A 24,476-nucleotide genomic window follows, 5' to 3' on the forward strand; every position below is an offset into this window, starting at 1 on the left:
TAAATGTTTGCTGGTATTTTGTTGAGGATTTTTGCATCTTTGTTCGTCAGTGATATTGGTCTATAATTTTCTTTTTTGTGATAGTTCTGTCTGGTTTAGGTATCAGGGTGGTGGTCTCATAGAAGAAATTTGGGAATGTTCTTCCCTCTGCAATTTTTGGGGAAAGTTTTAGAAGGATAGGTTTTAGCTCTTCTTGAAATATTTGATAGAATTCACCTGTGAAGCCATCTGGTTCTGGACTTTTGTTTGTTGGAAGATTTTTCATTTGTTTCAATTGCATTACTTGCGATTGGTCTGTTTATATTTTCTAATTCTTCCTGGTTAAGCCTTGGAAGGTTGTCCCTTTCTAAGAATCTGTCCATTTCTTCCAGTTTGTCCATTTTATAGGCATATGGTTGCTTGAGGTAGTCTCTTGTGATCCTTTGTATTTCTACAGTGTCAGTTGTGATTTCACCTTTTTCATTTCTAATTTTATTGAGTCCTCTCCCTTTTTTTCTTGAGTCTGGCTAAGGTTTATTAATTTTTTTTTCATAAGAACCAACTCTTACTTTTATTGATGCTGTTGTTTTCTTCATTTATTTCTGCTATGATCTTTATGATTTCATTGCTTTTTATTGACTTTGGGTTTTCTTTGTTCTTTCTCTAGTCACTTTAGGTGTAAGATTAGATTGTTTATGTGAGAGTTTTCTTGTTTCTTGAGGATTGAATTGCTATAAATTAGAACTGTTTTTGCTGTGTCCCATAGGTTTTTGGTCATTGTTTTTGTTGTCATTCATTTCTATGTATTTTTATTTCCTCTTTAATTTCTGTAGTTATCACTTGGTTATTTAGCAGTGCATTATTTAGCCTCCATGTTTTTGTGTTTTTTATAGTTTTGTTCCTTTGATTAATTTATAATCTCATAGCATTGTGGTCAGAAAAGATGCTTGATACTGTTTCAGTCTTATTAAATCTTCTGAGACTTGATTTGTGACCCAAGATGTAGTCTATCCTGGAGAATGTTCCATGGCACTAGAGAAGAAGTGTATTCACCGCTTTCAGGTGGAAAGTCCAAAATTATCAATTAAATCTATCTAGTCTGTTGAGGCAATGGCACCCCACTCCAGTACTCTTGACTGGAAAATCCCATGGATGGAGGAGCCTGGAAGGCTGCAGTCCACGGGGTCACTGAGGGTTGGACATGACTGAGCAACTTCACTTTCACTTTTTACTTTTCTGCATTGGAGAAGGAAATGGCAACCCATTCCAGTTTTATTGCCCGGAGAATCCCAGGGACAGGGATCCTGGTGGGCTGCCATCTATGGGGTTGCACAGAGTCGGACACGACTGAAGTGACTTAGTAGCAGTCTGTTGAGTCACTTAAAGCTTGTATTTCCTTATTTATTTTGTATGTATGGTCTGTCTGTTGGTGTAAGGGTGGTGCTAAAGTCCCTCACTATTATTGTGTTAACTGTTGATGTCTCCTTTTATGCTTATTAGCTTAGCATTTGCCATGTGTATTGAGGTGCTCCTATGTTGGGTGCATAAATATTTGTAATTGTTATATCTTCTTCTTGGTTCGAACCTTGAGGTATGTGTATCCTTGAGGTATGTGTTTTTAATGGAAGGTTAGTAATCTTGGGCTTTTTCCTTTATATTCTTTCTGGGTTTCTCTCCTGAGCAGTGGTCCAACAGGTTGGGATGAGGTGAAAGTTGAGGCTGCTGAACCATTCCCTGAGAATCCCAGTTACCTAGCTCCCTGTCCCTGTTCAGTTGTGTGGACTGGGTCTGTGCTGTGCTAAGTCGCTTCAGCCCTGTCTGACTCTTTGCAACCCCATGGACTGGAGCCTGCCAGGCTCCTCCATCCATGGGGATTCTCCAGGCAAGAATACTGGAGTGGGTTGCCATGCCTTCTTCCAGGGGATCTTTCCCACCCAGGGATTGAACCTGTGTCTCTTGCATCTCCTGCATTGGCAAGTGGGTTCTTTACCACTAGTGCCACCTGGGAAGCCTGTGGACTGGGAGCCAGACCCCAAAGCATGGTAAAGTCACAGAGTGGGTCAGAGGCAGGAAGAATGGAGATCACTAGTCCAGTTCCCTCATTATGAAGATGAGAGGACTGAGGTCCATCAGAGGTTAGGAGGTCTCTAGAGTTGCACTCCTCTCTATTTCCTCCCTCTGCATTTTAACAAGCAGAGCAAAAACAGAAGACTCCACAATTAGTGTCTTAGATTGAGCGTCATCTGAAGAGGTAAGGGAAAGAAAACACTGTAACTGTTAATTCCGTTTGATACATTCTTTAGAATTTCCAGGGCTGTAAGCAATCCCCCGCCATTATTTAATGTGGCTTCTGTCTTTATCCTTAACCCCAAACCATTAAAAAAAAATATTTAAGACAGCATTGGGTCTTAGTTGCAGCATGTGAGGTCTTCTTGCATCATGCAGGATCTGTTGTTGTGGTGCGCAAGCTCTCTGGTTGCAGTTCATGGGGCTCCAGAGATTGTGGGCTTAGTAATTACAGTATTCAGGCTTAGTTGCTCCATGGCATGTGAGATCTTAGTTCCTTTACCAGGGAATTGAACCTGGTCCCCTGCATTTCAAGGCAGATTCTTAACCACTGGACCACCAGGGAAGTCCTGACCTCAAACCATTTTTAATACTTTCATAGGGTTAAACTAAAACATCTCTATGTTATATATATATAATTGCAAGGGATTTGTTTGAGATCATACCTGAATGGTCTAGTGGTTTTCTCTTCAATTTAAGTCTGAATTTTGCAATAAAGAGTTCATGATCTGAGCCACAGTCAGCTCCCGGTCTTGTTTTTGCTGACTGTAAGGAGCTTCTCCGTATTTGGCTGCAAAGAATATAATCAATCTGATTTTGGTATTGACCATTTGGTAATGTTCACGTGTAGAATAGTCTCTTGTATTGTTGGAAGAGGGTGTTTGCTGTGACCAGTGCGTTATGCAGGAAGTGAAGAAGAACTAAAGAGCCTCTTGATAAAAGTGAAAGAGGAGAGTGACAAAACTAGCTTAAAATTCAACATTCAGAAAATGAAGATCATGGCCTCTGGTCCCATCACTTCATGGTAAATAAATTGGGAAACAATGGAAACAGTGAGAGACTTTGTTTTTTTGGGCTCCAAAATCACTGCAGATGGTGACTGCAGCCATGAAATTAAAAGATGCTTGTTTCTTGGAAGAAAAGCTATGACCAACCTAGACAGCATATTAAAAAGCAGAGATATTACTTTGCTGACAAAAGTCCATCTAGTCAAAGCTATGGTCTTTCCCTTAGTCATGTGTGGATGTGAGAGTTGGACTATAAAGAAAGCTGAGTGCTGAAGAATTGATGCTTTTGAATTGTGGTGTTGGAGAAGGTTCTTGAGAGTCCCTTGGACTGCAAGGAGATCCAACCAGACCATCCTAAAGGAAATCAGTCCTTAATATTCATTGGAAGGACTGATGCTGAAGCTGAAACTCCAATACTTTGGCCACCTGATGCAAAGAACTGATTTATTTGGAAAAGACCCTAATGCTGGGAAAGACTGAAGGCAGGAGAAGAAGGGGATGACAGAGGATGAGATGATTGGATGTCATCACTGACCTGATGGACATGAGTTTGAGCAAGCTCTGGGAGTTGGTGATGGACAGGGAGGCCTGGTGTGCTGCAGTCCATGGTATCACAAAGAGTTGGACACAACTGAGCAACTGAACTGATGTTGCATGTGTAAATTAATTGAAATAGAACTATATTCAAGTTTTTTCCTCTTAAAGATAAATGATCTGGATAGAATCTTCTCTGAATAGATACTACTGAGAAAGTTTTCTCAACTGTCATCCTGAAGATCACGCACAGAAATTATATCAGTTGGCCTTCTCTGTAATTTCACCTCCAGCCGGAGAATCCTAAATGTGGGAAAGAAAAACAAAGAAATATGTTGAGAAACCATTTTTTTTCCCTTAAGGTGAAATTTACATAAGATAAATGAACCATTTTAAAGAGAACAGTTCAGTGGCATTTTGTACAGTCACAATATTATGCAGCCACCACCTCTAGCTAGTTCCAAAAAGACAAACCATTTTAAAACAATTATTAGAGTAATCTTTTGTGTTTGCTTTGATTTTTCATGTTCCTCCTTTTATGGGAATACTCAAACTAGCTGTCTGACTAGAACTTCAGCAGCAGAGAGGTGATGATAAGGACAGAAAAGGATAGGTTAGGAAACAGTTTGTTTTATTCTTTTGTGAGGGAGCGAGGAGGGCAGGTGATGGGCATGGTCCATCTAAAACAGAGGAGACAGCATAGTGAAAAATTGCTAGAGCCAGCAGGTCAGTTGTAACTTTCCTGTGATCTTGGGCAAATTTTTGAATTTCTGAACCTTGGTTTCTTATAAAAGAGGAGGCAGAACTGCATATGCACATTATGCCGGAGTCAGTTTTGCTAGTTAATCGTTAAGTGAGGGTGAGCATTATGCAATAGTTAAGTCGGTGTAACCGCTGGAAGAAACTGGGTGAAGGGTACGCAGGACTTCTCAGTACTATTTTTGCAACTTCCTCTGAGTCTAGAATTATTTCAAAATAGAAAGCTTAAATTGAAAACATATGACCACCTGAAACTTGTACATGAATGTCCATAGCAGCACCATTCATAATAGCCCCAGAGTGGAAACAGTCGAAATGTCCAGCCTCTGCTGAATGGATAAATTAAATGTACATCCACATGATGGAATATAATTCAGTCGTAACAAGCAGTGTAGTACTGATTCATGCTCTAGCATGAAGGAACCTTGAAAACATTTTGCTCGGTTCAGTGAAGGAGATCAGTCACAAAAGATCACATATTTGTATGACTGCATTTTCTGTACATGACTACCATTTCCAGGTGGTGCAGTGGTTAAGTAATCCGCCTGCCAGTACAGAAGATGCAAAGAGATGAGGGTTTGATCCCTGGATTGGGAAGATCCCCTGAATAGGAAATGGCAACCCATTCCAGTATTCTTGCCTGGAAAATTCCATGGACAGAGGAGCCTGACAGGCTACAGTCCATGGGGTTGCAAAGAGTTGGACATAACTGAGCTCAAGACATGTCAACATGTCTACTGTACAGGAAATGGCCAGGATAAACAAATCAATTGTAGATAGAAAGTAGATTAGTTGAGCCACTGACGAGGGTGAGTGACCCCTACCGGCTATGGGGTGTCTTTGTGGGGAGGTGAAAATGCCCTGGGTTGGATAATGGTGGTTGTGGCACAGCTTTGTGAATATGCTAAAAACCTGCTGAATTTTATTATCGAAAAGGGTGAGTTTTGTGGCATGCGAATTATATTTCAATTTAAAAAAGTTTTAAAAAGGGGGGATGGTTGAGGTCCTCTAGATTCCTGTCCAGCTGCTTTGTTCAGAGGGCACAGTGAGGCCCCAATTAGAACAAATGTTTAGGAATAACACCCTCTAGTTCTCTTGCCGTATTTGCCCTGTGTTGTCACTGCTGATTTCTCAGGACTCAAGTTCCTCATTATTCTTCAAAGCACAGCGTGTGCAGGGTGGCTATGTGTGTGTATATATATATATATATTTTTTTTTTTTTTTCCATAAATGTCAGTAATTGAAGATATTTTAAGGGGATTACATCACAAAGAAGCAGTACTTAGAATGTGCCCATGTAATGAGGTCCTGACCCTTCCTGGCTGTCTGTGGAGCTCCTTAGCACTCGCTTGAACCCTGGCCCTGAGGGCTGTTCCCTTTTCCTCAGTGGGAGTGCCTCCTTCCATAGCCAGAGCAGTGGCTGAATTACAGAATCTTAGCCCTCACTTAAAATCATGAGCCAGCTCTCCACTCCCAACCATCACCGTCGCATTCTGCAACCATGCCAGATTCTGCAAAGAGTGCCTGAGTCCTGCACAGGTGGTTATAGAATAATTCAATATAAATATCTCACTTAATGGAAGCACTGTGTTAAGTCAGTTGCTTGTTAGATGGATGGGGCATTTGTGAAAGTTGCCTAGTTGCTCAGTCAGGCAGAATGAATTATGTCAGCATCAGCAGAGCTGGGTTAGATTGGCGGTCAGCCAGGACAGGAGCATGGCCTTTGACAGCTTAAGATGTCAGCAGTGTATTTATTTAAAAAAAAAACAAAACAAAAAACAAAAAAACAAGCTCTATAAGAAATATCAGTGTCTGCTTCACTACTCTGGACATCTTCCAGTCTCACAGTATCTTTACATGGCAGCGTTTTCAGCCAGGAGGAAGACTTGAGACTGAGGGGAGGTTGATATTCTGCTTCAACAAAGTGAACCATACATGGCAAAGAGAAACATAAGTGTGTTTTATAGCAGCTACTGTGGTCAGATGTTGGATAGAGAGAGATACAGAAACCATGGTATACATGCTAGGGGTAATGGCTCCATGCAACACAGATCAGCAACATTCCAGACCTCAGTAAGGGGGCTTCCCTGGTGCACTAGTGGTAAAGAATCTGCCTACCAGTGCTGGAGGTGCAGGAGATGTGGGTTCAGTCCCTGGATAGGGAAGATCCCCTGGAGGAGGAAATGGCAACCCACTCCAGTATTCTTGCCTGGAAAATTCCGTGGATAGAGAAGTCTGGTGGACTACATCCATGGGGTCACAAAGAGTTGGACTCGACTGAGAGACTGAGCACGCACACAGACCTCAGTGATTTCCTTACTTCATAAAAGGGCATACTGAGACCCAAGAGGTTCCATCACAAGACCCGGGTCCCAGAGATGCTGACTGAGGGGCCAGAGCTCGCAGTGAGCGGTCCATTGCACAGGGTTTTAGAATCTTCAGGCTTGCAAGTGACGCTCTTCCTAAGAGTGATCTGAACTCAGCAGATGTTTATTATATCCCATATCTAAAGATGTGTGGGTTCAGGTCCACAGATTGGTGGATCCGGCTCATAGGGCAGCCACATATGGCTGCACAGACTGGATTGCACAAACCCGGGGGTGCCGACGTGCACATGTAGTTGTCTGGATGGTACCTTTGTATTTGGACTGTGTACCACCTTACATCTGTGTGGACTGGCTCTGGTTCCAGGATTGAATTTGTGGCTCAGTGATGTCAGGGCAGCTTCTTGGTGGTTCTCTCTATCTTTTTATCTCAGGTTTGAGATTACTACGGCTGCTCTAGCCTTGTCATCATGTGTCAGTATCTAAGCGGAAAGAAAGGGATAGCTAAAATGAAAGTGTTCTGTTCAAACCATTCTCTTCCTAAGGGTAAAGGGTTTCCCAGAACATCCAGCAGATTTCCCTAATATCTGATTGCCCAGGGATGGGTCACATGGCCACATCTAAACCAACCTTGGCACAAGAATATACTCACCACTGTTAGGCTTGTGAAAGCAAGGTTCTGCCAGCAGGCACAGGGGTAATGGGAAGATGACAAGTGGGATCTGCCAAAGATTGTTACATTAAAGATGGAATGATACATTTTAATGTATATGATGCTGCTGAAGGGACAAATGAATATTGTAAACCATTCAGAAAGGACAGATCATAGATCACTGGAAGTGGACAGTTCAAATTTACTTCCCTTATATTGATGGCTGATGTTTCACTGCATAAGTTAGTAACTTTTCTGGATTTGCCTGACTGAAAAATATGTCTTTTACCTACAGGAAGTGTAAGCTCTTACCATTACTATCTCAGCAGTTTTCTAGATTTTTCATTAACAGGTTCAGGAAGTCCAGAATTATTTTGTTTTCTGGGTAAGCATTTTGAGGCATATGGATTTCTCTGTTTCCAGGATAGAGGAAGGAAGAACAGATATCTGTTTCTCCAGATACAAAGTCACGCTTAAAATGACAACCAAAGCAGTTTCTAAAATGTACAACTTGTGAATCAGGAAATTTCAGATTAGAGGATGCAGAAATATAAATGATACTATTCTTGCCCTTTAGGGATTCACAGTTCACTGCAGCTGTTTGCATGGTGTGCTCAGTCGTGTCCAACTCTGCAGCCCCAAGGACTGCAGCCCGCCAGGCTTCTCTGGCCATGGAATTCTCCAGGCAAGAATACTGGAGAGTGCATTGCCATTTCTTCCTCCAGAATCTTCCTGACCCAGGGATTGACCCACCATCTCTGGCATCTCCTGCATTGGCAGGTGGATTTTTTAACTACTCACACAACCTGGGAAGCCTGTGTTAATTAAATAGCATAAGGTTAATAGAGTCACCCAAAGGTCACTGTAAATTATTGATTCATGCCACGGAAACAAGGGAGGCCAGGAGCCCAGGCCAGGGGATGAAGCCATGGAGAGGGCGAATCACTCCTTTGATAACATAAGGGTACCTTCTGGGGAGAGAGGGAAACAGGGAGTAACAAGGTGTGTGGTTCAGGCTGTATCTGTTCCATTGTGCATTTCCTAGCGTCACGGGGGCATTGTAAGTCACCGCTGCAGAGAAGATGTTATTGCCAAAGAGTAGTCTTAGGCACATCCCTAATGAAGTTTCTAGTGTTATATTTAATATGATATTACAAAAAAAAAAAAAGTGTGGATCTTTGCCGTATCCCTTGCTAGGAGGAAAAGGAAAATTCCATTGATAAGGTTTGCTTTTAAAGACATCAGTAAACTATTCCCATGGTGAAGAACCTTCCCCCATTCTACCCGCCCTCTGCAAAGCTAACAGAGAAGAAAACAGTGAAATTTCTAAAATGTGTGACCTTGGCAGTAGAAAGCGTTTTTGGAACTGGAGTTCTCTTGGGCGAGGCAGTGTCCATATGATTTGTTTCCATTTTTCCCAAGTGGGAAGAGGCTGAGATGATTGGGTAGAAGAAATGACTGGGGAGGGGAGTGGCCTGCAGCCTTCTTTGAAGGAAAGAGGGTTGGTCTAGATGCCATAAATTATAGATATTCTTCCTTCACCTCCACACAGGTAACCTCATAGGAATGGAATGGTTATTCTGATCCTGTCCATTCCTAGCCACTCCCTCCCCGGTGCCCAGCTGTGCTTAGTGTTCTGATGGGAAGGTGAAGCCAGTGTCTGGAGTTTCAGCATCTCACTTGCATTACTGGCCCTGAGGTTACGGAAGGAAAAGCCATGCAAGCTGTGTGTGTAGGAGCTTCTCCCTGCCATGGAGCCCTCATGGGCTAGATCTGCTGGGGAGGATGGCCACAGACCCAGAGAGGACAGGGTCGACCAGGGAGCAATCCCGTCTTCTCCAGGCCACCTAGCTGCAGAGCACTGTGAACAGAGTGGTTTCCTGGGATTGGGGTTTATGTCAAATGTGTATATTAGAACAACTAGAAATGTTATTTTAATAGTTGAAGGCAAGCAGATTTAGAAAAGAAACACGTCTAGAAAGTTTAAGGTGTAAAACCATCAAATATAAATAGATGAACTAAACAAATTCTAAATTAAAAAGGTACATTTACATGTATAGGAATGTGTATCTTTCTCTTCTTAACCCAACAGGGCCAATGCCTGGCTCCTTTCAGTAGTTCCTGTACTGCTGTGTTCTCTGTGTTTAAGAATTCTACAGTGTTTATGCAACTTTGCTACTTATTAGTTTCCTAAAGCCCTTAGGATCTGGAGTTCATCTGGTCTGCTGATTTCATGGTGCTTAGAGAAGCAGTTTTTTCCTCATAGTTCCACGTCATGAGGGCCCTGCAAGGACAATCTCAACAGCCTTACCCTCTGTAGTTTTGTCCCTTGGAGAAAAGGACATTCTCTTTTGTCATTTCTCTAGGCCTAGCCAAGTGGTGGTGAGAGCTTGGAGCTGGATGGGCCAGGCCATGGTTTTTTGTTTGTCAGTTTGTTTTTAATTAGTTTTTATTGGAGTGTAGTTGATTTACAATGTTGTTAGTTTCAGGTGTTCAGCAGCGTGAATCAGTTCTACATATATCCTCTGTTTTTAGATTCTGTTCCCATATAGGCCATTGAAGAGTGTTGAGTAGAGTTCCCTGTGCTATACGGTAGGCCCTTGTTGCTTATACATTGTTGCTGTTCAGTCTCTAAGTCATGTCTGACTCTCCTGCTCCCAATATTTCCCCCTTCTTTCCATAGTTTGTTTTCTGCATCTATGGCTCTATTTCTGTTTTGTAAATAGGTTCATTTGTACCATTTCTTTAGATTCCATATATATGAGCTATCATCTGGTATTTGTCTTATACTGACTTTCTTCACTCAGTAGGCAATCTCTAGGTCCATCCATGTTGCCACAAATGGAATTATTTCCTTTTTTCTTTTTTTTGGTTGACTAAAATTACATTGTATATATGCATCATATTGTCTTTATCCATTTCGTTGTTGATGGACATTTAGGTTGCTTCCATATCCTGGCTCTTATAAACAGCGCTGCAGTGAACATTGAGGTGCATGTATCTTTTCAAATTATGGTTTTCTCTATATACATGCCCCAAAGTGGGGTTGCTGAACCATAACAGTAGCTCTATTTTTAGTTTTTTAAGAAACCTCCATACTGTTCTCCATAGTGTGTGCCAATTTATATGCCCACCAACAGAGTAAGAGGGTTCCCTTTTGTCCATATCCTCTCCAGCATTCATTGTAGATATTTTGATGACGGCCATTGTGGCTGGTGTGAGGCGATACCTCACTGTAGCTCTGACCTTTCTCTACTAATTAGTGATCTTTAGTATCGTCTCCTGTGCCTGTTTGCCTTCTGTATGTCTTCTTTGGAGAAATGTCTATTTAAGTCTTTTGCCCATTGTTTGGGTTTTTGTTTGTTTGTTTGTTTTTTGATATTGGGCTGCATGAACTGTTTGTATATTTTGGAGATTAATCCTTGTCTTTTTGTTTTCTTCATGGTTTCTTTGCTGCACAGAAACTTTTGATTTTAATTAGGTCCTGTTTGTGTGTTTGTGTTTACATTACTTTAGGAGGTGGATCAAAAAAGATATTGCTGTGATTTATGTCAAAGAGTGCTTTGCCTATGTTTTCCTCTAAAAATTTTATAGTACTGGGTCTTACAATTAGGTCTTTAATCCATTTTGAATTTATTTTTATGTATGGTGTTAGGAAATGTTCTAATTTCATTATTTTATGTGTAGCTGTCCTGTTTTCTCTATACCACTTATTTCTTCTTTGTAATAGATTAGCTGACTATAGGTGCGTGGGTTTATCTCTGGGCCTTCTATACTGTTTCATAGGCCTATATTTCTGTTTTTGTGCCAATACCATACTGTTTTGGTTTTTTGGTTACTGTAGCTTTTTAGTATAGTCTGAAGTCAGGGAGCCTTATTTCTGCAGCTCCTATTTTTCTTTCTCAATATTGCTTTGGATATCTTGAGAAAAAAGAATGAAACTGGAGTAATCAACCTCCACATGAAAAGCACGTGAAAAGATGCTCAACATCACTCATTATTAGAGAAATGCAAATAAAAACCACAGTGTGTTATCATCTCATGCTGGTCAGAATGGCCTTCATCAAAAAGTCTACAAACAATAAATGCTGGAGAGGATGTGGAGAAAAGGGAACATTCTTACACTGTTGGTGGGAATGCAAACTGGTACAGCTACTGTGGAAAACAGTGTGGAGATTCCTTAAAAAGCTGAGAACAGAACTGCCACATGACCCAGCAAACCCACCCCTGGACATATACCCCGGGGAAACCAGAATTGAAAGAGACACATGTACTCCAATGTTCATTGCAGTACTGTTTACTATAGCTGGCACATGGAAGCAACCTAGATGTCCATTGGCAGATGAGTGGATAAGGAAGTTGTGGTGCATATACGCCATGGAGTATTACTCAGCTGTAAGAAGGAATGCATTTAAGTCAGTTCTAATAAGGTGGATGAAACTGGAGCCTATTATACAGAGTGAAGTAAGTTAGAGAAAAACAAATACTGTATATTAATGCATATATATGGAATTTAGAAAGATGATGATCCTACATGCAGGGCAGCAAAAGAGACACAGATGTAAAGAACAGACTTTTGGACTCTGTGGGAGAAGGTGAGAGTGGGATGACCTGAGAGAATAGCATTGAAACATGTATATTAACATATGTAAAATAGATGACCAGGGCAAGTTTGATGCATGAAGCAGGGCACCCAAAGCCAGTGCTCTGGGACAACCCAGAGGGATAGGGTAAGGAGGGAGGTGGGAGGGGAGTTCAGGATAGCGGCCACATGTATATCCATGGCTGATTCATGTTGATGTGGCAAAAACCATCAAAATATTGTAATTACCCTCCAATTAAATATATATTTTAAAAAAGATTGCTTTGGCTATTTAGGGTCTTTTTTGTTTCCATACAAATTGTAAAACATTTTTGTTCTAATTCTGTGAAAAATGCTATTGGTAATTTGATAGGGACTGCATTGAATCTGTAGATTACTTTGGGTAGGTGGTATAGTCATTTTCACAATATTGATTCTTCCAATCCAAGAACATGGCATATCCATCTGTGTGTGTCATCTTTGGTTTCCTTCATCAGAATCTTGTAGTTTTCTGGGCACAGGTCTTGATTTCTTTAGGTAGGTTTATTCCTAGGTAATGTATTCTTTTTGATGTGATGGTAAATGGGATTTTTTTCCCTTAATTTCTCTTTTCTGTTCTTTCATTGTTAGTGTATAGAACTGCAAGAGATTTCTGCATGGTAATTTTGTATCTTTCAACTTGATCAGATTCATTAATGAGCTCTAGTAGTTTTTTGGTAGCATCTTTAGAATGTCCTATGTATAGTATCATGTCATCTGCAAGCAGTGATAGTTTTACTTCTTTTTCAATTTACATTCCTTTTATTTCTTTTTCTTCTCTGATTTCTGTGGCTAGGACTTCCAAAGCTATATTAATAGCTTTGTGTGGACATTCTTTTCTTGTTCCTGATCCTAGAGGAAGTGCTTTCAGCTTTTTCTTTCTACCATTGAGAATGATGTTTGCTGTGGGTTTGTCGTATATGGCCTTTATTATGTTGAAGGTTAGGTCCTGTTGGCTGAGAGCTGAACAGTAGATAATCCACTGGCTGAGGCTAATTCCTGCCAGCAACAGGAAGTTCCACCACATGTCCTACTTTAAAGCTCTTTGGCAGGAATACAGAGTAAACTTTTCATTTGTATACTGGCTAAGCTTTAAGGACCAGTACCTGTTTGGGGAACTGAAGTGAGCATGGGCGGGTACAAAGAAGGCGCACTTTGCCCACCAGATTCTGTACTGTCTGTCTCCACACTTATAATGCATAGCCATAATTCAAAGCTGGCATCTCAGGGGAATGGGTAACACTGATGGAAAATACATACACATCTAGTATAGAACACACTTGTATCAATATTAACATGGAGAATCTTATGTTGAGGCATATTTTTTGTAGTCCAGAGGCCTGGACTCAATCCTAATTCTACCTCTTTGGAGTATGACTTTGAAATGTTACCTAAACACTTTTTTTAATATCTTTTCTTCTGTAAAATGGAAATATCAGTCTTACTTATCTCCATGGGTGGTTATGAGAAGCATAATGAAGGGATGTATATGAACTGATAAGCATTAATAGTTGCTAACAATGATATAGTTCCTATGGAACATGATTTCTTGAGTCTTACTATATCCCCAGACCTGTGAGTTACAATTGATTCTTTTTCTGGGTTCCTCAGAGTATGAACAGGTTGTTGGAATCAGCCAGTTTTGTAAAAGATGTCTCAAGCTCTTACTTGTCTATTTGTTCAACAGTGTGCCATGTAAGAAGTGTGTGGTGGTTGGTAATGGAGGAATTTTGAAGAATAAGACATTAGGAGAAAAAATTGATTCCTATGATGTAATAATAAGGTAAATATATTTTCTATTTGCTAACATGGAACTGTTTTAAAAGAACCATTTTTAAAAGGAAGTGGAGTTGCTTTAGTATGCTTAAGTACAGTGCATATTACTCAAGTTGTTGGCTGGAGTAGACTTAGATTTCAGGTCATTCATTTAGCAAATATTTATGAAATCCCCTGAACATTCTGGGCACAGGTCTAGCCCCAGGGGGCTATTGCAGTGAATAAGAATAATGTTCTTCCTCCCTGTGAAGCTTACATTTTAATGGGAAGAAGAAAACAGTAATTAAGAAAAGAAATATAATAAATGTCATGTAAACAATCAAAACAGTTAAATCATCAAGAATGAATGAATGGCTGGTTTTGAATGGATGGCAATGCTGAGGCAGAGATATCTTAAACTAGACCTAAGTGGCCATATGAAGACTAGGGAAGAGCAATACAGGCAGAGAAAATGTTAACTCAAGGTCCTCCAGAAGGCATGACGCTGGGTTTGAGAGCAGCAAAAAGAAAACCAGTGAGGTTGGAGGGCAGCAGACTGGGGAGAGGGGTGCAATCGGCAGCTGAAGATGTAGTTAAGGAGTAGGCTTTGTAGCATTTTGTCAACTCGGATTTGGGCTTGTGTTTAAGTATAACAGAAAAGTTTGGAAAATCATTCAGCAAGAATGCAACCCTATCTGGTTATGTCTTTTTTTTTTTTTTTTAATTGTATTTATTTATGACTGCACTGGGTCCTTGTTGCTGCACGCAGGCTTTTTCTAGTTGCAGCGAGCAGGGCCTACTCTCTAGTTGTGCTGCATGGGTTTCTCATTGAGATGGCTTCTCTTGTTGTGGAGCACAGGCTCTAAAATGTGCAGGTTCAGCAGCTGGGACGCACGGGCTTAGTTGCCTCAGGGCATGTGGGATCTTCCAGAGCAGGGATCAAACCTGTGTCCACTGCATTGGCAGGCCGATTCTTAACCACTGGACCACCAGGGAAGCCCTGGTTTTGTCTTTAGAATACCCTGAAGGTGGCATGGAGAATAAAACATGAAGGACAAAGGTGAACATGAAAAGACCAGTTAGGTTGCTGCATTTGGATAGAGAATGGTGGCTTGCAATAGGATTGTCATGGCGGGGACAGAGCAAAGGACTAGATTGAGGCATGTATTAGAGTTACAGTTATCAGGATTTGCTTTTTATTGAATGTGAGCAGAGATGGGAATAAAGGAATGCAGGATACTCCCAGGTTTTCAGCTTAATAGACTAGCTGGATAGTGGTACCATTCATTGAACTGGGGAAGACTAGGGTAGGAACAGGTTTAGGGGAGAATCAAGATTTTGGTATGAACATACCACGTTTGAGATGCTTATTAGATTTATAGTATATACATCAAGTAGGCAGTTAGATAAAGAGGTTAAATCTTATAAGTAGTATGTAAACCATGGACTGGGTGAGATTTCCCAGGAGCAGACAAAGAGGGCTCAGGACTGAGCTTTGAAGTACTCAAAGGTTGTGAAAGGAATAAAGGAGCTGGAGAGGCTCTGCCACTGAAGTAGGAAGAAAGTCAGGAAAAGATGGTCATAAATGCCAAGCTAGGTGATCATAAATGCCAGCCAGCCAAAGAGGGCTCAGGACTGAGCTTTGAAGTACTCAAAGGTTGTGAAAGGAATAAAGGAGCTGGAGAGGCTCTGCCACTGAAGTAGGAAGAAAGTCAGGAAAAGATGGTCATAAATGCCAAGCTAGGTGATCATAAATGCCAGCCAGCCAAAGAGGGCTCAGGACTGAGCTTTGAAGTACTCAAAACTTAAAGGTTGCAAAAGGAGTAAAGGAGCTGGAGAGGATTTGCCACTGAAGTAGGAAGAAAGTCAGGAAAAGGTGGTCATAAACACCAAGCCAGCACGGTGTTTTAAGACAGGGAGGTTTCAACCATGACAGATGCTGGTGAGAGGTCCTGTAAGATGAGGACAGAGTTCACATTGGACTGCCAAGTTGAAGCTCACTGATACTCTTGACAGAAGACTTGGAGGTGTGGTGCTGGGCAGAAGCCCAAGTGGAGTGGTTTGAGGGAATGACAGGTGAGAAAGCAGAGAAACTAGTAAACTAGTATAAACAACTCTTTGGAGAAATTTCACTGTGGGGTTGAGACATAAGATGGTCACTGGAGATAATTCCGGACTCTTAAAGGAGATTTTCTGTTTTGTTTTCTTTTATAGATAGGAGATTCTAAAACATTAGTAAACTGATGGAAATGAATAAAGAGATAGGCATGGTAATGAGAGAGGGCATGGGTCCCAGAGCACAGGGTGGTTATCTCTGCAGTGGAAGGGAGAGTTGGGGTTGTGGTCACAGCTACCGAGAGTCCATAGACCTAGTGGTGTGGTAATGAGAACATTTCCGTCTCTGTTTTCTTGTAGTAAAGGTTGAAGTAAGGTCATTAAGTGTGTATGTGTTGGGAATGGCTATGAACAGTCTTCTGAAGAGTGGGAAAACTTCCTGCTGGGCAATGCATTAGGATGACCTGGCAGTACTTGGGCGTTTTGCTGGGTTACAAGTTGCCGAGGGTTTCTGCATAGTATGGTCACCTCATTTTCTGGTGGTTATCCATTTTGAGGAAGCTGTGAAGATTTATCCACAAAACAATGTTCAAGGACTCACAGAATTATTTGTAACTGTGTAAAATCTGGTTGCCTAAAACCACATCAGGCCCTTGTGGGAAAATGCCATTGGCAGGACATTATGAAAGTCATTTCAGGTGTTATTAAGGCTGCTTTATATTACATAGTGCCATAGGGTCAAACAGTATTTGTCTCCTATGTGACATTATTTTGGCAACAAAGCATTCCTTTTCATACCACACCTTCATGATGTGTGCATAAATAGTGCATGTCTAACCTTGGCTTATTTTGAACATCTGCAAATTCAACACTGGATCATTTGTGGTTCTTTCATTCACCACAGCAATAGTTACTTTTGGTTATGCTTAGGTATAAATAGAGCAGTTTTGTTGTTCCTTTACTTCAGAGCACATCAATTTTGATGGGTCTTCCAGTCACCTTCACTGTGACTCTTGCCTGTTATCACTTAGGCACACATCCATGTGCTCCATGATGGCGTAACCCTGGGCACGTAACTTTATCTCTATGGATGTCAGGGCCCTTATCTACAAACACAAGGGGTTTTATTGAGATGTCCTCCAAGGTCTGTTTTGAGTACTCTGGGGTTTTATGTTCCCATTTGTTTCATTTTGTCTTCAGTTTTTCTGGAGGTAAGAATGAACTATTGGTGGCCCCACAGTTAATTTTCAAACACAAATGAATGTTTCTGCCTTTGATCAAGCAGCTGTTTCAGGAAGGGGAATTATTTCCTTGGCTGTGAAAGACTTGGTGGATTGCCACGTGGCTTTAGAGCCCAGCTACGTGGCTGACGATGTTTGCCTGGCTTTGAAATCTGAGAACTGTGATGGAAATGACCCTGACTGCTCTTGGTCTACATGTCTTGTGTGTTTACTACCCACAGAATGAATAATGGTCCCGTTTTAGGACATGAAGAGGAAGTTGGGAGAAGAACTACCTTCCGACTTTTTTATCCAGAATCTGTTTTTTCAGATCCTAATCACAATGACCCTAATACTACGGTGATTCTCACTGCTTTTAAACCGCTTGATTTAAAGTGGCTGTGGGACTTGTTGACAGGTGGAAAAATAGTAAGTTGGCAAAATTGATCTGTCTTCTGATTTCCTTCATTTTTTAATATTAAAAAAAAAGACAACAAGAAGTTATATTTTCTATATTCTTACTTTATTTCAGAGCCCTAATGGTTTTTGGAAGGAGCCAGCCTTAAATCTGATCTATAAACCTTATCAAATCAGAATATTAGATCCTTACATCACCAGAATGGCAGCTTACGAACTGCTTCATTTCCCGAAAGTATTTCCCAAAAATCAGGTATGTATTTTCCTTCACACAGTTTCAAACTAAAGACATTACTGCGGTGGAATAGAGGGTCCCTGGGAGTCTTAGAAACTGGGTGAGAACCACGACTCATGAGGTGACTCCTGAGGGCCACATCTGAGTTAGTGAGATTAGGTTATCTGTGGATTTTATCTGTATGTTGTTCAGGTTGCAAGGAAAACAGCCTTTTAAGTGTAGTGTTTTTCCTGCCCTTGCAGGGCCCTTCTGGGGTCTCCTTTTAGATGTCCAAGTGGCCCACCTCTCATTGCCTCCTCTTCACTGCTCTGCAGGGAGGAGAGTATTGATGGGGGAAGGGGGAGGGGGTGTGTAGCGCTGATGGCCAGGCTGTGTGCAGACAGCAGGATTCTTTAATTCTTTTTAATTACAAGGAATCTCATTGACTTTGACTCTTGTAGCCCTGTTTGTCTACATTCCCTAGGAAAAAAGTAGTTTAGATCCATACAGTGACAGGCTGTATTTTTCATTTGAAGCTTGAGTAAATGTGTAATGTGATATCTCAGCTGAAAGGCTTTCCTTTTTGTAATTGGGGGAAATCCAAAGAAATAAACTTGTATTTTGTTCTTTTTCATTAGCACAATAAAAATTTTTGAAATATTACATGCTTAAACAGCTTTTACAAAGGAATATTTTTTAAAAAAGGAAATCATCCTTTTTTTCTCTGTATAATTCAGATTATCTCACAAGCTCTTTTGCATTTTTTATATCCTTCTAGATTCTTGTCTGTGCATTTACAAACACAAATACTTTTTTTTAAGTTAATTTTATTGGATATAGTTGTTTTATAATGTTGTGTTAGTTTCTGCTGTACAGCAAAGTGAATCACATACGTATGCCTATATCCCTTTCTTAGACTTCCTTCTCATTTAGGTCACCACAGAGCACTGAGCAGAGTTCCCTTGCTGTACAGTAGGTTCTCATTAGTTATCTCTGCTATACATAGTGCCATTAGAGTATGTATGTCAATCCCGATCTCGCAGTTCATCCCATCCCTCCTCTCTCCTTGGCATCTGTAAGTTTATCTGTGTCTCTATTTCTATATAAGTTCATCTATACCATTTTCCCAGAGTCTACATACAAGCAATATTTTTCTTTCTGAATTCCATCTGTATGACAGTCTCTAGGTCCATCCATGTCTGCAAATGGCACTATTTCATTCCTTTTTACCGCTGAGTAGTATTCCACTGTGTATATGTACCACATCGTCTTTATCCGTTTCTGTCAGTGGACATCTAGGCTGCTTCCATGTCCTGGATATTTTAAATAGTGCTGCAATGAACATTGAGGTGCATGTATCTTTTTGAACTATGGTTTTCTCCGGGTATACACCCAGGAGTGAGATTGCTGGGTTATATGGTAGTTCTGTTTTTAGTTTTTTAAGTAATCTGCATACTCCTTCTCCACAGTAGCTGTATCAATTTACATTTCCACCAAAGGTGGGAGGGTTGCCTTTTCTCTGCATCCTCTCCAGCATTTATTGTTTGCATCAACTTTTGTCTATGCAGTTACAAACACAAGCACTTTTTTTGTTGTTGAGTGTAATTTGTGATTATACTATATAGTTCTGCTGTTTCTCCTCTCTAACTCTTCCCCTATTTACAGACCTTTAGTTTTCTAGCCAGCTTTTTTTCCTCTATAGGTAATGTAGAAATGCATGTGCTTATAGGGATTTTCTGCACACTTGTGTGATTTCTGTAGGAAAGACACCTGGAAATGGATTTCCGAAGTCAAAAAAGCATAAATATTAAGCCCTGTTTTGCTAATTTTGAGGGGAAAGGACAGCTGAATGTGTATTTTGTGAATTTTCAACTCTTACTTTCCTAAGTGAGGTAAGATCAGATTTATCCCTTGATTTTTGCTTTAGGTAGTGCACAGGAAGCCTCTGGTCTTACTTAGAGATGGTACTAGAACTAGTTGTAAGTGCACTGAAATTCCACTAGGGCAGTGTCCAAGAAGCCAAGTGAGGGGCACAGCTGTATTTCAGAGGTCAACTGTGTCAGATGCCGCCCTGGAAACACAGAGGTCACACTGATGGGAACAAGGGTAGGAAGAGGAAGAAAGTCTGACTGAACTGGGTGAAAGAGAAAGAACATGGGACATGAGTGAATGGAGGCAAATCTTCAATGGAGTTTTGCTAGAAAAGAAAGCAGAGGAATGGCTGAAGACATAGGCTCAAGGAAGGGTTTTTTTTGTTGTTGTTATGGCTTTTTAGATAGATATGTTTGTATGCTGAAGGGATGATTCATTAGAGGGAAATATTGATGATGAGACAAAGGGGATACTTGTAGAAGCAAAATTGTTGAGAAAAAAGATGGGGTAAAATGGAGCACATGAGTGGAGAGGCTGGCTATAGGTAGAAACAGGGACAGCTCATCCACATAGGAGTGAACACTGAAAATATGGGTAAAGACAAAGGTAGATTTGGGATTGGGAAGATGATGTAGCTCTTGTCTGATCGATTCTGTTTTCTAAGAAAAATGAGGATTAAACTGGCAGTTTAAAGTAGGAAGGAAGGTAGAGCTGTTGGATAGAAAGGTATGAGATTGTCATCTTGCAGAGTAGAAATAGAAGTTTACTGGGGGAGTATAACCGGATTGTTGGACATGACTGAATGCCCACTTGAGGTGGTCATAAATGTAATCTGTGGCCAGTCAAGTATGCCGTTTTCTCTGACCTTAACCAGGGTTAAGATTCTGTCAGGGACAATATAGGTTCTGTGGGTGATGGGTGCTAAAGGAAATTGAAGGCCTACATAAGGGAATGACTATAATGGTGAATGGAAACTCTAAGGTGTGAAGAAAGGAAAGAGTGAACTTGAAATGTGATGGCATCAGTGAGGTGGGATGACTCCTAGGTTTTTAACCCTACCATTAGCTTCCTCTCACAGCAGATGGAGAAGCTGTGTGGAGTCACAGTGGTGTAAGGGGTGAAGAAAAACTTAGGTGAAAGGCTGTTAGGCTTTCAGACAAATTTGCTTCCTGGAGTTTACCTGATTTTACTATGCTGCTCTGATTTTTCCGAAACCATAATTAATCATATATAATGTCCATGGGATCTGTAGGAAACATTTAATCAAAAGAAAATCTTGAATTTTTGTTGTTAAAAAAAACTTAAGATATATTTTGTTTTCACTTTTGAAGGCTACCCTACGAGAATTAAAGCTTAGAATGCCAAGACCCTTCAAACATCTATGATAGTACTTTTTAGGATATATGTACATGTGAAGGGGATGTTTGGTTTCTTTTAGTTAAAAGTTAAATTTATCAATTTAGAAACAAAACTGAGTGTGACTTTACTATGTATATACATTTGGAATCTTCATTTTCTAGTCAGATCCTCACCTTGGCAGTTTGTTATTGAAGTTACTCGATTAAAGCCATCTTTCCCTAGAGCTGAATTATCAGCATTATGAAACAGAACTATTTTCTGGCTAAATGATTTGAAGCCTTTTAGCATGATTCTGTGGGCTTCCCTGGTGGCTCAGAGGTTAAAGCGTCTGCCTGGAATTCGGGAGACCCGGGTTCAATCCCTGGGTCGGGAAGATCCCCTGGAGAAGGAAATGGCAACCCACTCCAGTATTCTTGCCTGGAGAATCCCATGGAGGGAGGAGCCTGGTAGGCTACAGTCCATGGGTCGCAAAGAGTCGGACACGACTGAGCGACTTCAGTGAATTAAGTGGTTCTTACATTTCATACATGGGTTTAATATGCTCAGGCTTTGCTTTTTCCACAAGTTGCCAGACTTGATGTGTTTTTTAAACAAGGCGGTAGCATCATTTTCCTCAAGCCTTCCTCTGATAGTTGTCTTCTGGACTAGTACTGCAGTTAGGTCTTACTTGAAAGACTTTCTAAGATTTCAACCAACACTTTATAGAGTCAGGATATTAACTTGGCACTTGAGTCTTGGGGCATGATGAATGTTGAACTTAAGTTTTTGTCTCGATGAAATGCTCAGAAGATGCTGTAAGATGGATCACCCAAATAGGCTTTGGAAACAAGTACCTTGTGTGGACTTTTTCCCCTAAATTTTCATTTCCTCCCCCAGAAACCCAAACACCCGACCACAGGCATTATTGCCATTACATTGGCATTTCACATATGTCATGAAGTTCATCTTGCTGGCTTTAAGTACAACTTTTCTGACCTCAAGAGCCCTTTGCACTACTATGGGAACGCCACCATGTCTTTGATGAGTGAGGTAAGCTTGTATATTCCGCCATTTCACCCTGTCATTTTACTGAGGGAACAGGTTTTGAGAGGTTGATGGCTTAATAAGGGTTTACAGAGATAGCACGTGCTGAAATTAGGAGTGGGGTCCAGAGTTCTTACTACAGCAGCAGCTCCCAACCTGTTGGCCTCAGACCCTTGGAAGAATCTCATCAAACCGACATAGGGACCAAGCCTTACCTTAGATGCTGTATTTGATGCACGGTTTGAAAAGACAGAAACCTGTTGTTTGAGATATGACAAATTCACCTAAAAGCATGGCCATGATCATGCTAATTATTTTCATGGAGTTTTTCAGTTAAGTAGATGGGAAGGTCTATAACTTTTTAACCTCATGAACGAATCATCATGGTCAGAAAAGTAGTAAACTTTTATACTAGATCATTTTTCTCTTGAATAGGGATTAATAATGGTAGATTTGATCCTTAAATTTTTACTGTGAATGGGAACGAATTTCCTATTTTCCTAATAACTTAGATTAGTGGCACAAATGATAGGAGTTAAAATATGACATGTACATTTTAACATTGAACAATAAATGATTTATTGTTAAGTATATGGATATATCCCATGAAATGAAACCAATGCCCTTAAATCCTCATCCCTAAATACCATGTAAGCTGAATACATGGAATTATTCAGGTTAGATCTTGTCAATTTGGTTTCTAGATTTACACCATAATTCAGTAGACCAGGGTTGGGTTCTTTACTGGCTCAGAGGTTAAAGCGTCTGCCTGCAACACGGGAGACCTGGGTTCTATCCCTGGGTCGGGAAGATTCCCTGGAGAAGGAAATGGCAATCCACTCCAGTATTCTTGCCTGGAGAATCCCATGGACGGAGGAGCCTGGTGGGCTACAGTCCATGGGGTCTCAAAGAGTTGGACACGACTCAGCGACTTCACTTCAGCAGATCAGAAGATGATGTGAGGGAGCCTCTTAAGTGATGGTTTAAGTGGAAAGAGTGGGCTTTTAGGGAAGGCTCTGGCAAAAGAATGAGCAATGAAAAACAATAGACAACAAAAGTTCAAGTCCATGTCACTTGTTACTTGAGTTTTTTTTTTTTATATAGCATATTCCATTGCTGCCACTGTTAATATCTTCAGATTGGGATAGACGGTGACTTTCGTTTTTCTTCTTTAGAATGAATATCACAATGTGACTGCGGAGCAGCTCTTTCTGAAGGACATTATAGAAAAAAACTTCGTAACCGACTTGACCCAAGAGTAACCCTACAGACTCAGAAGATAATGCTAACAGTATTAGTTTTATTTTTATACTGCAATTTTTAGTTTATTTTTAAATATGTTGGATGTACTTGTCAAGAAATTATGTGTATTAAGTCTGTTGCTGCCTGGTGATTCATAACCACCAGCTTAATTTCTGTGAATATATTTAATTTATGGAAACCAAGATGTTAAGATATCAGGGAAAGTGAACTTTTCATTGCCTTGTTTAAAAATAAGCTAGTTTTCTGAGGTGTTTTTAACTATAGTTAGTTCATCTTAGACTTCTGAAGGGACGTTGACTTCCTAGTAAATAAGGGGGGTTAGTTTACTACAACAAATTTTGAATGTAACAGGACATTTTGAGAGGTTCATCTGGCTACTGTAAATTGGTAGGGAACTGGTGTGCAGCAGTTCCTTGATGTAGTGTACTGGACCCACTTCAAGTGTATAACTCTAGTTCCTTTTAGTTATATCTGAGGAACAGGACTGGAATCTTAAACCAGACCTGACGCGTGGATGGTTATGGAAATCTAAGATCATACTGGCTGAATTAAGCATTTTTCTCCTGCAGTTAAGTAAACCATGATTATGATCAGTAGTTTGGTAGAATGAAGATTTTTTTTTTTCTTTTTAAGTCAAAAGAAACAGGATAAACATGAAACTCTGGATAAGTAAATAACCAAAGACTGCAGTTCTTAAAGCGTGGTGACTTCATTATTTTAAAGAAATAAAGTTTATACAAAGAAGCTGAAGTAGGCAAGCTCAAGAAGGAGAAAATTTGTAAGCAGTATTTTTTGCCTGGCTTATTAATTCATTACATTTTCGAAGCTTATTTGAAGTAAAGTAAAAAAGACAAGACAAGAAACAAAGAAGACAAGAACGAGTAAACCTTTAGAAGAGTCAAGCTGTTTCTGGATTTCAATGGCACTTTCATGACAAAACCAGCTGTCCACATGATTCAGTCACATCTTCAAATGGAAAGCTTACCTAGGGTGCACCAGAAAAGACTTGTGGGATGCAGACAAGCCAGTTGGACTAAAGTGGTGAGCCAGTCTCCCTTTTCACTTGAATGACCATAATCAAAGGTTATGGGGAGGGAGGGGGACAGTGGGTGAAGAGAGCAGTAGACGTTACATGGCTAGAATCAAAAGCTGTCAGAAGAGGTATGTGTAGAAAGAACTGGTATCACTGGGAGACAGTGGCAATTATCACTGACAACCTGCCTCCCTAAAGAGGGTGTATCAATATTAGGTCAGAAACAGGAATAAATGACATACTTGCAAGTGGTGTTGGGGGAGAAAACTAGTAGCTGGTTGAACTCAGACCTACATGTTGAATATGGACTCTGTGCTGGTAA

At 40.5% G+C, this 24,476-nt stretch overlaps 1 protein-coding gene across 11 annotated transcripts in view; it reads left to right on the forward strand.

The window, feature by feature from the left end:
• ST3GAL6 (ST3 beta-galactoside alpha-2,3-sialyltransferase 6) overlaps positions 1-24,476 on the forward strand; it is an 86,723-nt gene that overhangs the window by 61,546 nt on the left and 701 nt on the right. For 9 of the 11 annotated variants that reach the window (XM_055567896.1, XM_055567895.1, XM_055567905.1 and 6 more), the window contains 5 exons: positions 13,631-13,726; positions 17,216-17,402; positions 17,506-17,643; positions 21,712-21,864; positions 23,034-24,162. In XM_055567896.1, the coding sequence (XP_055423871.1) occupies positions 13,631-13,726; positions 17,216-17,402; positions 17,506-17,643; positions 21,712-21,864; positions 23,034-23,120 (661 nt within the window). In that variant the 3' untranslated portion in view covers positions 23,121-24,162. The remainder of the gene's footprint in view (positions 1-13,630; positions 13,727-17,215; positions 17,403-17,505; positions 17,644-21,711; positions 21,865-23,033; positions 24,163-24,476) is intronic. The other 2 variants (XM_055567901.1, XM_055567904.1) reach the window with 2 other exon arrangements.

The sequence above is a fragment of the Bubalus kerabau genome, chromosome 2, assembly GCF_029407905.1.
Source record: "Bubalus kerabau isolate K-KA32 ecotype Philippines breed swamp buffalo chromosome 2, PCC_UOA_SB_1v2, whole genome shotgun sequence".
Lineage (NCBI taxonomy): Eukaryota > Metazoa > Chordata > Mammalia > Artiodactyla > Bovidae > Bubalus > Bubalus kerabau.